The sequence below is a fragment of the Thunnus albacares genome, chromosome 17 (genome assembly GCF_914725855.1).
Source record: "Thunnus albacares chromosome 17, fThuAlb1.1, whole genome shotgun sequence".
NCBI classification, from domain to species: domain Eukaryota; kingdom Metazoa; phylum Chordata; class Actinopteri; order Scombriformes; family Scombridae; genus Thunnus; species Thunnus albacares.
The window spans coordinates 15,858,534-15,871,977 of NC_058122.1; the positions used below are offsets into that span (position 1 = coordinate 15,858,534).

The 13,444-nt window shown below is 40.9% G+C and overlaps 1 protein-coding gene across 3 annotated transcripts; it reads left to right on the plus strand.

The window, feature by feature from the left end:
• Positions 1-1,282: 1,282 nt before the first annotated feature.
• Positions 1,283-13,406, plus strand: ccnf (cyclin F). Of its 3 annotated transcripts, XR_006398341.1 has the most exons (18): positions 1,285-1,642; positions 2,458-2,612; positions 2,777-2,883; positions 2,988-3,055; positions 3,287-3,483; positions 3,856-3,909; positions 4,310-4,414; positions 4,657-4,734; positions 5,473-5,627; positions 6,512-6,676; positions 6,797-6,920; positions 7,051-7,231; positions 7,406-7,493; positions 10,311-10,410; positions 11,166-11,299; positions 11,986-12,161; positions 12,487-13,080; positions 13,169-13,406. XR_006398341.1 is itself a non-coding variant. In XM_044330193.1 (17 exons), exons 1-17 carry the CDS (start codon positions 1,630-1,632, stop codon positions 12,930-12,932), a joined length of 2,343 nt encoding a protein of 780 aa, XP_044186128.1. In that variant the 5' UTR covers positions 1,283-1,629; the 3' UTR covers positions 12,933-13,406. The 3 variants fall into 3 exon arrangements, 2 of the variants coding, with proteins under 2 accessions (XP_044186128.1, XP_044186127.1); XM_044330193.1 differs by having other exon boundaries at positions 1,283-1,642; positions 2,461-2,612; positions 12,487-13,406; XM_044330192.1 differs by having other exon boundaries at positions 12,487-13,406.
• The last annotated feature ends 38 nt before the right edge of the window (positions 13,407-13,444 follow it).

The following is a 13,444-nucleotide window of genomic DNA, read 5'->3' on the forward strand; positions in this document are numbered from 1 at the left end:
AGAGGAGAGAGAAGGAGAGGCCAACATCCCATCCTCTCCCCACAAGCAGTGGAGAAAGTGTGCGTGGTTTGCATGGTTTATTATGTACAATGTGAAATTTCAGCAGTAGCGTTCATCATTTTCTGCGCCGTACAGCGATGCAATGTTGGCTCTGTACACTGTGATTCCAAATTATTTATCAGCTGCCTAGCAGGTGAGCCCAATTTATTGTCCGCCATGACTGATTGTCCAATCAACTTTCCCTGCATGTCGGACCATGACCCTTCCAGTATCATACCAATCAAATATGAACTTCCTTGCATCCATATCCTGTGGCCCAGTCTGCAAATGTTAATGTGCATTTGGCGGAATGGTATAATTGAGTTTATTCTTTACTTAATCATGATTAAATCGCCAATATAGATCAGTTGAGCTTGAAACTTCATTCATGGAGCCGATTTGTTTAGTCCTTATGAATGCTACTAGAGAAACATAATGCTTATTCCATATATTTTTAATTTAATTTTGGAGAAGAAATTCACGGATGTGAATGGAATAGGATTTGGTAACAAGATATTACACAATTGAATTAGTAAAGGCTTGTTAATGTGGCAGTTGCAATCACAGATATGCCTGATGAATAAAAATGAAAGCTAATCAAGCCAGATTTTTACTTCCAAATTGGCTATGAAGGATTACAGTTCATCATCACTTCAAATATGTTAGTCTTTGTCCTCAAATCATAGTCCTGGGCTGAAAAGACTAATTTGACAGGAGTTATTTCATCTTCAGTTCCTTCCAAATAAAAATATTTTACGCCTTCTATATCATTACAATAGAAGAAATATAAATCCTTGAAAAGAAGACAACAATCCAAGCTTCATTTGCCAGCACCTTATTGCTTTATCAATTAAGATTTGCTATAACTCTTCGTGCTCTGGACAATCAAAAGACAGACCATTTATCACTGTGAATGTGGCACAATATATTTTTTAAGGGACTATTCACTTGCACTGCCAATAAAAAATCTACTCTGGCCCTAACTGTGCGCCTGTCCCTTTAAACGGGGTACCTTTAAACGGCATTCTCTGTCCAACTACATGTCCCACAATCCACAGCAAATAGGTGGGTCTGTGGACGGTCGTCGTAATCAGGTCAACCAATCACATACGTTCATTGGCGAGCGCGTACTTCGAAATGGCATTACGCTGTCCAATGATCATTCGATATTTTACAGTTTATAAAATCCGACCAATCAGTGCTCCCATTCTTCACGCTAACCAATCAAGAAACTACTAGGTCGTAGAGGGGCGTACCCGTGCTCGACCAGTCAGATTGAATATGGAGTTTAAACTCTGAGCGCGGGCGGTCCTAGAGTAGCTTTGGGGCGGGTCCAGCAATTGAGGACGCGTGCTTGAATTTGAATTCAGGCAAGAGCTGACAACTTCTTAAGATATTAGTTAACTACTGCAGCATAACAGAGACAGCGAGCTGTATTGTGACACGAATATATAATTTCCTGGTGAATTCGACTCTACGTTTGTGAGTGTGTAGTATTTAGCGAGTATCACTGCAACATTTAAATCGCTACTCCGTGCTGTAACGTTAGCTACAGGCATCACTGTCCGAGGAGAGATCACTGCACTTGCAATGAAAGCGGGCGGTAAGTAACTTTATCCAACTTAAACTAGCTCCTACTACCAGAAATATGCGAATGACTGTTACGGAAAGACGACTGTTTTAGAACCAGTGTTAAATTGTTGCAATTTGACAGAGATAGCACTGGTAACTAGCTCCTAGCCAGCACCAACGTTAGGTAACGTTAACGTTAGCCATGGGTTCCTCTTGGAGTTTGAAATAGACTAATGCTGGCAGTAACCATGTAAAATGCGTGTCCTTCTGAATCTTAACGATTTTGTGGTGTTTGAGAACTAATATATGTTAATATATATGAAAATGGGCGTAACGTAATGCTACTTACATTTAAACCACAGGAGGGAAATTTGGGCGCTCACTTGGTTTGACTTAGCAGCCTCAGTTCACCTTCGTTAGAAAGCTACTAACGTTAATGCTTTATTATATGATGTTGTATTCTCACTTTAATACCTTTTTAGAGGTTATTATCTTTCCATGAATTTAAAAATTCAGACCAGGTATTTGACCAGACCTCCCGGAGATGCCTTACGTTATTTACGTTAGGCATTTTGAATGGGGAGCTATATCCTTCGTCTTAGTGTGCCTGGCTACCAGTGAACATACTAAGCGACCACAGGCCTGCTTTAAATGAACTGCAAATATTTGTGTAACATTAATGTGAGAATGAGTTTGTTAGCCCTGCACTTAGATGTGAAATGCTTCTGGGTGATTTTGTTGTGTGTGTTTACCTACATGCTATGTCTTTAGCTGAATATGAGAATTAAACTCAAGGATGGGGGAAATGAATGAATTGTGTGAGTTTAAATCCCTTTTTTCTTTCAGTAGTCCACTGCCGTTGCTCAAAATGCTACTCGGTTCCGGCACGGAAGCGGGTCCGTAAGCGAACTCCAACTGTCACCTTGCTGTCTCTCCCTGAGGAGGTCCTCCTTTGTGTGCTCCAGTGCCTCTCTGCTGAGGATCTGCTGTCTGTCAGAGCGGTGAGTAAACATACTGTACTCACTGTAGCACTCCTACACAACATCTAGCATGTATGTGCCTTGTCATCCCAGATTTGTTCTGGCTCAGCGTCTTGTAACCACCTGATTTGATGGGTCAGATGTTTCTTTTGTTGAGTGACTTAATGGCTTGACCTCTGTTATAGGTTCACTCCCAGCTGCGGGACATTGTTGACAACCATTCCAGTGTTTGGGCCAGGGTCAGTTTCAGAGACACGTGGCCATCCCCCAACAGCTTATGGTTATTTGAAAGGTGCAGTGTCTTTTGTCAAATTTAAAAAAACAAAACAAAAAAACAATGTGTTTTTGTTTTTCCATCTGTATGGATTTTTATCTGAAATCTCTCTCTTCCTTCAGAGCTGCAGAAAAGGGAAATTTTGAAGCAGCTGTGAAATTAGGGATTGCTTATTTGTACAATGAAGGACGTAAGTAAAACACTTCACAACTCCCTAACTCAAACATTTTGTAGGCGTTGCACTTATGTTTTTCCTCCTTTTCATATGCTGGTTGGTCCTGTGTTAGTACATGTAACCTTTATCCTACATGACCCTGATTTTAAATAAAGGTCAAGTGAAATTTAAGGGGAAAAAATACTTTTTTGATGGATGCTCTTAGTGATTGCAGCTCATCACTTGTGCCTTGTCTCTCTCCATCAGCATTGTTGAGCGATGAGGGGCGAGCGGATGTATGTGGTCGGAAGGCCTCCCACTTCTTCAGCCTGGCCGAGAGCCTGCGCTCTCCTTTGGCAGATCCCTTTATCTGGGTGTTCATCCGTCCACCATGGTCGCCCACTGGCAGCTGCTGCAAGGCCGTGGTGTTTGACCGTCTCAAGGCTGAGTGTGACGACAACATGGTAGGTTTTGCTACAGTTTAGGGGACAAGACAGTGTTGTTCATTTTCACCCAACCTTGATGGAAAATTAACCTGCATTCATTTTTAGCAAGAACTTGTGACTACAATTAATAAGCGCAGAAAATAGTCTTGATTTCTCCTTTTCTGTTTTTATTAATGCAAGTTTCAGGGCAGTGGCGGTATTTCCACCAATCACAAATAATAGTCTAAAAAAGGTTGAGTTTCTGTTATTGCTCAATGGACAGACACAAAAATTACTATTGCTTTAAATTCACAGAGAAATATACATTACATTCATGTATACATGATGGTTTCATAGAAATTGAAAAGGTTTAGTGCTGAATTCACACTTCTTTTTTTTTTTTCTTTACAGGAGAAGAAGGGGCCCTTGTTGCACTGTTTGGCCAGAGTTTTGCAGCTGTTTGAAGTGAGTGTGAAAGTGAGACTGAATCTGACTGGCTCTGTCTCTCTCTGGGTGTGGTTAACACAGTTTCTAGTCTCTAATAAAAATGTAGAGCTTAGTGCTACTGTCATAGGGGGCTGTTTGACTACTCATCAACTGCACAGATGGGATAATTTTGTTTTTTTCCCCCTTTCCATATAACACAGTTATTGCCTTAGAGTCCCTGTTGGTTCTTCTCACTCACAGCCCTGGTTTGCTGTATTATTAAACAGTGTGACAAATGATTTCATACAGCTTAATTAGAACTCTGGTTTGCAGGCTCATGACACACAGGCTTTATGTGCAGAGCAGACTATAATGTTTGACTGCGTGAACAAAGTCTAGATTTTCTATTCACATCTGGAACCATGTCACCTTTTTCCAGGAGGATGAAAGACGTTCAGACGCCATATCGATGCTGGAAGAGTCTTCGCAGGCTGGCTGTTTACAGAGCTCCTACCTGTTATGGGAGCACAACCGTAAAGCAGCTGTGAGTCTGAATGTCTCATTCAGAATAAGAATCAGTGTTACTCTTGGAAATGTTGACCTTATTGATCTAAGCTATTGTTTCTCCATGTCAAACTCAAGTTTATTAAAAATAAAATTAAATCAATAGTTAAAAGGTTTTGTTGCATGTACAAAAATCTTTTGTGGGTATATTCATTGAAAAATATTGCTAAACCCAAGATTAATTTAATTCTTTCCTTATTTTTTTTTTTTTTTAAATTTTAGATGGCAGATCCAGGCAGGTACCTTCAATGTGTACGAACTCTGAGGGACTATGCTGGCAAAGGATGCTGGGAGGCACAGGTGTGTGATTATAACAGCTTGTCCTCACAGGAGACTACACAGGCCACTTAACAGCTTGCACCATATGCATGTAACCACGCCCAATGCGTAATTTTGCACTTCAGTACGATTTTCTTTTGTTTTACGTGTGTTACTACGGTGACTGTGTGTTGGTTTCTGGGTGTTGCCCAAATGCAGGTGACTGTTTCTGAGTGCGTCTTGTGTAGAACGTGTCTGAAGCTCCTGCTGCTCTGCTAACGTGCTGCTTTGGCTATACAGGCGTTGTTGACATTTTGTAAGATGGATTATTGTCTTGTGTCATTATGTTGCAGCAGTTGGTTTAATGTGTTCTTCTTTGTCAGTCTGCAGCTTTATTCTCCCACGGTTGTTCACTTTAATAATACAAAAGACTGTAAATTGTTTGTCACTTTTCATCTGTCAAGTTTTTGTTCGTTTCTTTTTCATTTCCCACTCCTCTATTTGTCCAGCATTGAAAGTTGTCAGTGTCAGGAGGACTTGACGGTTGTTGACATACTGTTGATTTTTCATCGCCATTCACAGCTTAATCAAAGCTGTACCACTGAATCACAAAAATGACTCATCCAAAACACAGGCTCTTACTAAAATCCCGCTAAGTAATTACAGCAGAAATCTGTTGCAGTACTCAACCTCATTGTCATCTTTTTAGTGTGACCAAGTTCAACAAGCTGTCAAGCCACTCTGAAATATTATTGAACACCTGGTCTTTTCTTTATCCAGCTCTCTCTGGCCAAAGTGTGCAGCAGTGGGAATCCACTGGGTTTGGAAGCAAAGGCTTGCTCTGACTTAGTGGCCCAGCTTTTCAGTTCCTCTAACCTGGCATCGCGTCGCTGTGCTCAGAGCATCCTCAGACGAGGCATCAAGGACACCATGAGGTAGGCGGGAATAGAAAATCCTCCAAGCTATTACTGGCAGGATTACAGTCTGTTGGTGAATATTTTTCTAAAAGATTGAATGATCCTATTGGTGTTATTGTGATGACTCACTGAGTTTTGATCATTTTAGCTCTCTTTTAATGACATTACTAAAGAGAACATTAGCAGTGTGCCAGTAAGGCTGGGCGTTATAGCTGAAAAGTTTATTACAATAAAATGTTTAGTGTCCTTTTTTAATCAACAATTTCCTCACCGCCTGCACTCATTTCTAACTCAACGCTGTTTCTGTTGTTGTGTCCCATGTCGATTGTGCAGCCGAACAACATAACTGTTAAATGATTGGCTGTTTGCGTGTCATTCATAGCAAGGGATATGATAGGTTGTTTATGAGCCAGGGAGGAAACACGCTTGGGGTTTGTTCATGCAACTAAACTTGCATTTCAAACTGCATTTAATGTATTAAAGTGAAATTACTGAACATTCTATTGACCAATTTTCTTACTGCTATTGATGAAGTGTCTATTGTCGGTATGTATCGCTATCGTTTTATCGCCCAGGCCTATGTGTCAGTATAAAGATAATCCTTTCCCAGTAAGACAGGGGACACAACACATAGCCGTTAGGCTGATTTCAAGTCATGATGTGGCCATAGTGGCTGATTTTTCAAGATCAGATAATGTCTGCTAGTTTAGGGTGGTTGCTGTTGACATTTACCCTAGATTATTTTATGCATGAGGGTTACAGACTTAAACCAATTGCCTCTGATTACTGTGCAATTCACATTTAGATTAATTTTTAAAAAATTCTGTATTTTTTCAGACCAGAATATCCCTTTTTTGGCCACATGATCCTCATTTTTTTTCTTCCCCTTTATGGTTCTGTAGGTACATCCTGGTGGACTGGCTTGTGGAGGTGACCACCATGAAGGACTTCTCCAGCCTGACGCTGCATGTTACAGTGGGTTGTGTGGACCGCTACCTGGCTCTGCGCTCTGTCCCCAAGGCTCGCCTACAGTTGTTGGGAATTGCCTGTATGGTAGTTTGTACACGGTAAGAAAGACATCACATTAAAAGAATATTTGTATTTTGTTGTGAATAAACACAAATTGATTTATATTTGTAACATATATTTGTACTTCCATGACAATGTTTGGTTCTTTTCTTTTTCAGCTATATCAGTAAAGAAATCCTGACCATACGAGAAGCTGTTTGGCTCACAGACAACACCTACAAGTATGAGGACTTGGTTCGGATGATGGGAGAGGTTGTCTCTGTGCTGGGGGGAAAGATCAGGGTGAGTACATAAACAAATATCTCTCTCATGTAATCTATATTTTTATATGTATAATTTCATGCTGAAGAATCTTTTTGGAAATTCAAGCACTGCGTTTGAACAAATGTTAAGAGAGTCATTTTATGCTCAGAGCCCCACACTGCTGGACTACGGGGAGGTGCTGCTGTCTCTGCACCCTCTAGAGAGGCGGACCACTCACCTGTTCAGCTACATCTGTGAGCTGTCCCTGCTCTACTCTGCTCTCGCCACACCACCTCCTGCCAAACTGGCCTGCGCTGTACTGCTGCTTACACGTGCTCTACATCATTATGGTAATAACACTCACTGACACACACTTAAAACATGCCAGTTTGGAAAGATGTATTGTTTCAGCCTTTTAACACAGACATGTGATGCAAATATTTTTTCAAACAAATACAATTTATGGTTTTAGTTGAGTGTGAAGTTTATGTTCACCTTGAATTATGCCTGCTTGTCTCCTGCAGCTCCTATCTGGCCCAGCCAGTTAGCTGACTACACAGGTTTCTCCAAGCAAGACCTCACCCCCCTTTCTGTGCTGCTCTATGTCAAGTGGTAAGCTTCTCACAGTGTGTGTTTTGACTGGATTGGTAGCCAAGAAAGTTATTTCCCTCATTCCCCACCTGCACAATCACCCGGTCTGTCAGGTCACGTTCAGATGTAGAGACACTCCTGTACATCCACACACATGCAGAGCAAACCTTTGTTTTTGTAATGGTTTAGTTTAAGTGATGTGATCAGCCATGATGAGCTCACTTTTAATAAGAATTACATTTGTGTTATCACAACCTTGGAAGAGGGAGAGTCAATGTAGACACTGAAAGGCACATTTATTTACCCTAAAAAACTTTTTTTTGTAACCTTAGCAAAGGTAAGTCTCACCTAGTGACTGATGTGTTTAGTTAAAAAATTGATTTTTTTTTCTTATCTATAAAGAAAGGGACCAGTCATTTTATCCCTTTGACAGGATGCAGCTTGTTTGGCATCTGCCCTTCTGTAGCTACACATTTGATTAGCCTGGGCTGGCAAGTAAAATAGGCTGTGATGGGTGCATTATGTTTCTCAGCACGTTAGGTAAGTGTGTAAGGGCTTGAAACATTATGATGGCTATTTCCATGCTCAATTATGTCTCACAAGATACCATTTGTTACACAGATTTGGTGCAAAATGTAACCATTTAACCATTGACCACTCAAGAACTGATACAAAAACAGTCAAAAATCCCTCCAAAATATCACATTAAGACACCAAGAATTTGAAGAACACCATAAAAAAAATCATGCTTTGATTTGGTGTCAAAACTTTTGACGTTTTGAGATTTCTGTAAAAATAGCATTTTTCAGCGATTGGATGGTGAGCACTTCTGTTCTGGAAATTGCTCAGAAACCCCCTTATTGTCAATATACCTATGAAAGCCATACATCCTCTGAATGCTCTAGGTCTCTAGTTTGTGAGCATAAAGTTTCATGAGGCTGTGATTATTTTAGAGGTTACAATAGGTCATTTTATACAGTGAGGTCAAGTTTCAAAAAATGGTCTCACTGCAATGAAATGGCTGCCATGGGGACTAACATCATCACACATGAATTCAATTGGGCTCATTGAATCCAAAAGAGTCTCAGTTTTCCAGTCATACCCATTTATGCAATTCCAAGACTGTTTAGGGACCCCAGTATGCAGAAATATTCACATACTCACATTTTTAGAATAGGTGGAAATGACATTTATACTGCATGTAAAAAAAAAACTGCATGGGATTAGCATAAAGTGGGCATGTCTGTAAAGGGGAGACCCATGGGTACCCATAGAATCCATTTTCATTCAGATATCTTGAGGTGAGAGGTCAAGGGTCCCCTTTGAAAATGGCAATGCCAGTTTTTCCCTCACCAAAATTTAGCCTAACTTTGGAGCGTTATTTAGCCCCCTTCCCGACAAGCTAGCATGACATGGTCGGTACCATTGGATGGCTTCAGTTGTCTAGTTTCATATAGTATATTCAGTCTAGCTTTAAAACTGAGCCTTCTACAGCCTCTGAAAGACAGTAATCTCGGCCAAGGGCGCAGACGCCCTCACAGGAGGGTTAATTAGTTTTTCTTTAGATTGGTATTAGACCAAACACACCCCTGCTCTCCACAGGGGTTACTGACTTGTACTGTAATTCTGTTGAAAATTATAGGTCCATTAGCTACATTCTGAGGGTGTATACCTGCTTGGGTACTGAAGGCTGTCATTGTAAAACCCCTGCAGATCATAAAATCGCTCTATTCACAGTACCGCTAGTTTCCCCCGCAATATCCAGACCATACAATAGCAGATTTCTATTGTTGCCAAGCAAAGTTTCTGTATACCTTCTTGGTATTACAACTGATTTCTTTCCATATGTGGTTTATTTCAATCACAGCAAGAAAAAGAGGGATATGGTGAGCTCGGAGTATTAATCAAAACAACTGATCTGAAGTGTTCTGATTAATAAAATGTGTTATGAGCATGATTTAACAAATATGATTCACTACAGCTGTTTGGTTGACAGCAGTGTTTGGTGACATGGCAAAAATCTGTTGCTTTTGCATTTTAAGTGACAATCTCATGAGTCTGCTTTCAGCTGTTTGACATCAGTGACTATGCGTGTCCTAGTTCCAGTATGACATCAGCACTGTTTAAAAACCTCTGGCATCTGCTTTGGATACAACATGACAAAAGATAAAATTACCAACAGACTTGTTAGAAAAATATTCATTAACATATTTGTTTCATTTTTTCCAACTATTGATTTCCCGCACAGCATCCTTTCATTTTTGGATGGGACAAATACACGCCATAGAAAATGCCACTGAAAACGTTACAGTCTACTGAATTTTCTGCTTTATCATACTTTGACTCACACATGCCTGCTACTTCACTGTGCTGTCCTCCATGAGATGTAAGAATATGGAGACTTGTGAGATAACAAGAATTGATTGATAATGTGTCTGGCTGTTTACAGCATGCTCATATGGCCACATTGATTAGATATAAAAAAAATTTTTATAATGTCTGATGACTAAGAAAATGGATGGCCATTAAGGTTTCAAAGCAAACATGAAGCCCAGAGAGCTGTAGAGTCATAAAAGACAGCAGGAGGCATTTGGATAGTAGGGGTGTTTGTGTATGTGTGTGTAATCATCGGTGAATCACCAGCTGAGTCATAGAAACGTGCCTCAGGATGAGTCACTTTGATAAGTGAGCATCACATCAACAAACTGTAACTCTTAAATGGGCAAGTGACGGGATTTGTCCCCAAGAGTTGATTTTAGAGATGCAGTCAACAAAGTGGATCAAAGTCAGTAATTTATCTTAACTCGGTTTTTCTCCCCTCTCTTTGTCTCTCCCCAGTTTCAGTCAAGATGTTCCCAAAGATTACAGGCACGTGTCTCTTACTGGTGTTAAGCAACGGTTTGAGGATGAGGCCTACCAGCACATCAGCAAAGAGAAGGTACTTGCAATTTTTTATTGAAGGTATAGGAAAAGTCATCTCTGCCCACAAGTTGAGACTTTACTTGTGGTGGTGCAGCATGTGACGGACGGGTTCAGTAATAAGGTAGTCAAACAAAGGTCTATAAATAACGAAGTTAGAGTTCTTTGTAGAAAAATACAACTCAGTTGAACTCAGCTCCTCGACCTGGGTTTCCACCAGAGGGACCAGGGTCTTAATTAAGGTCTAGGGAGATTCTTCTACCCCCCAAAAAGTCCCTGCTGGGGGGAGGTTCCTGTTTTTTTTTTTTTTCCAAAAGTACAGGATATTTGGGGGGCAGGGTTTGCACAGATGGACCTCACTGATTGATCAAACACACACAGCATGGCAGCTTCAACTTGTATACTGCTTGATTCACAAAAAAGAAGTACTCTAGGAAAGGGTTCCCGCAGATCCTTGAAGTCTTAAATTAGACTTTCAGAATTTAAGGTAGTTTTTTTGACTGTTTCACGGCAGTTACATTCTAAAGTAAAAAATAAATAACCATCAAACACTCAATAGATTATTTACTGTGGAAACAGTTTCCTTTTCCTCATCTGCATGTCTCCTTTTCATTCATTCATTATATCCAACATTACATCCAGTAAATACAAAGACAACAGGACAAATCTGTATTGTTTTACATTTGGAAATGATACTATTTATTTAACTTCTTAAAAAACAAAAACATCGGTTTTCTGAATCTGTCACTAATATTATTTCTTGGCATCCACAAGGTAATGGATTTTAAAGAGCTGTGTCAGATCTTGGAGATTCCTGAAGTGGAGCCTCAGATGGAGCCTCCCAGTCCTACCAGCCAACCAGCAGACATCCACACCTTCCTCGCCTCCCCATCCAGCACCAACAAGAGGTAAGACTGTCACCAACACACAGTTTCCTCAACACACAACACATTAGAGCTGCATGATACTAACTAAGAAACAAGCTGTGGCAATATGGACAAAAAAATGTAACACTACTTTGGTCCTGAGATGTCACATTATTGATAATGATCAATGTGATTTTTCATTTGTTAATAAGACTTCTCTTAGTGCTGTCATGCAATATTTATTCTAAGGTAGTAATGATTGCTAAGCAGGTAGAGGCGTTCACCGTTCCTTGCGCTCAACGTCAACAGTCTGGACTGTAATTTAGCCTTAAAGACCAGGAAAAGGCACCATTTTAAGTTCCCTTATATCACAATATCAACATAAACAAAATCCCAGAGAAAAGAAAGTCTCATATGACTACATCTTTAATATATTCATATACTTAAGTTCCCAGCTTTACAACACATTTATATTGCACATAAATTATTTGAAATCTTTGAAAATCAGGCAAGAAATCTGGTTATTAGCAGCAACACACTGACAGGAAAATAACCAATGCCCCACCTCTCTTGCTCATTTACCAGTTCGTATCCTTGCAAAGTCTCCTGTGCTTTGTGACAGACTTGTGAATTGTCTCATCCAGAAGGTGTTAGTCTGCACCATCTGTGAGATGCCTCAATGACTCACTCTAACCCACTACTTGTACAATCCCTCCCCCTCCCCCTAGGAGACGTGATGACAACATGCAGGCCCACAGAGGCAGCTTTGTGGCCACTCCCACGGCGGAGCTGTCCAATCAGGAGGAGACACTGCTGGGCGACATCCTGGACTGGAGTCTGGACACTTCCTGTTCTGGCTATGAGGGGGACCAAGAGGAGAGTGAGGGGGAGAAAGATGGCGATTGTGAGTATGAGGAACAGAAGGGGAATGGGCTGGGCACATTTAATCCAATTACTAGCAGAGCCCCAAATGTTTAGTCTAAAGCACTTATATTATCCAGTCCATACAGCATGAGTGAGTCTTCCAGTTGGACATTATATGACACAGCAGTTGCAACGTCCACATAACTTGCACATACTTACACATACTGTCTCATAATTTGATTCATATGCTGCTGTTATGAACAGATGTGGATGGATGATAGTAGCTGTGCAGACTGTTATAGGCTCAGTAGTTTGTGTAGATTTTCCAAAATGATTCACTGTTATAAACTCTTCTCTTTCAATAGCTTCAATGATATCCATCAAACTGCACCCACTCACTGATGAAGACAAAAGACTAGAGCACTGCAGAGCCCTCTCCAGCGATGAAGACAGCTTCTGTGAAGTGGAACGAGAGGCGAACAAGGATTGCCAAGACCAGGAACCTCTTTTCTTCTCTGCAGACCTTCACAGTTCAGGATACTCCTCCGTCCAGAGTGTTAGCCCTTCATCTACATGCTCCTCCTCCCTTGTGCCATACACACTCAAGACATTTACTTCCTTGGGCGCAGCCTCTGCCAGTTCCCAGCCAGGCTTCCGCCTTTTGGTGCCCATGCAGAGGCCTCGGGGAACCTCCAGCAAACAAGTGAAGAGGAAGAACTCAGCGGCTCACAGTGGAGGTGAGGTGGAAAGGGAAGAGGAGGAAGGGGAAGTAGACGAGAATTCTGCCGGTGCGGGGTTTCTGAGCCTTTAGACCGTGGTTGTTCAACTGGCCTCAAGCCGTTTACAGACCACCTGCTCAGTTATTATCCTCCAGCACTTTTCTTTTGTTCTTGATGCTGTTCCTCACTCCTGTCAGTGTGCACTGGTCCGTCAGTTGCCAGAAGATCGAGACTTTGAAGGTAAAGACAAGTAAGGGAAAATAAATAAATATTAATTACCTAGAGACTTGCCTTTCTATTACATTGCATTTCATTTCCGTGTTTACAGGCATGGAGCAAAATACCTCCCATAGACCGAAACAGTACACCCTTTGACTCGCAGTTAGCTCTGAAACCACTGGAACATGACTTGACTTTCCTCAGGACCCTGGTACAATAGTTGCCATTTTTGTTGTTTTACAGCCTTCTACAACAACCTATCTCAGATCACGTTGGATAGTTGTTAAATAAATGAAACCTCATGGACTTGTTCATTGTGGAAAACATTAAACATAACTGTCATGTTATTGTGGTTCTGTTGGTTATCATAGTTTCTAATATGCAC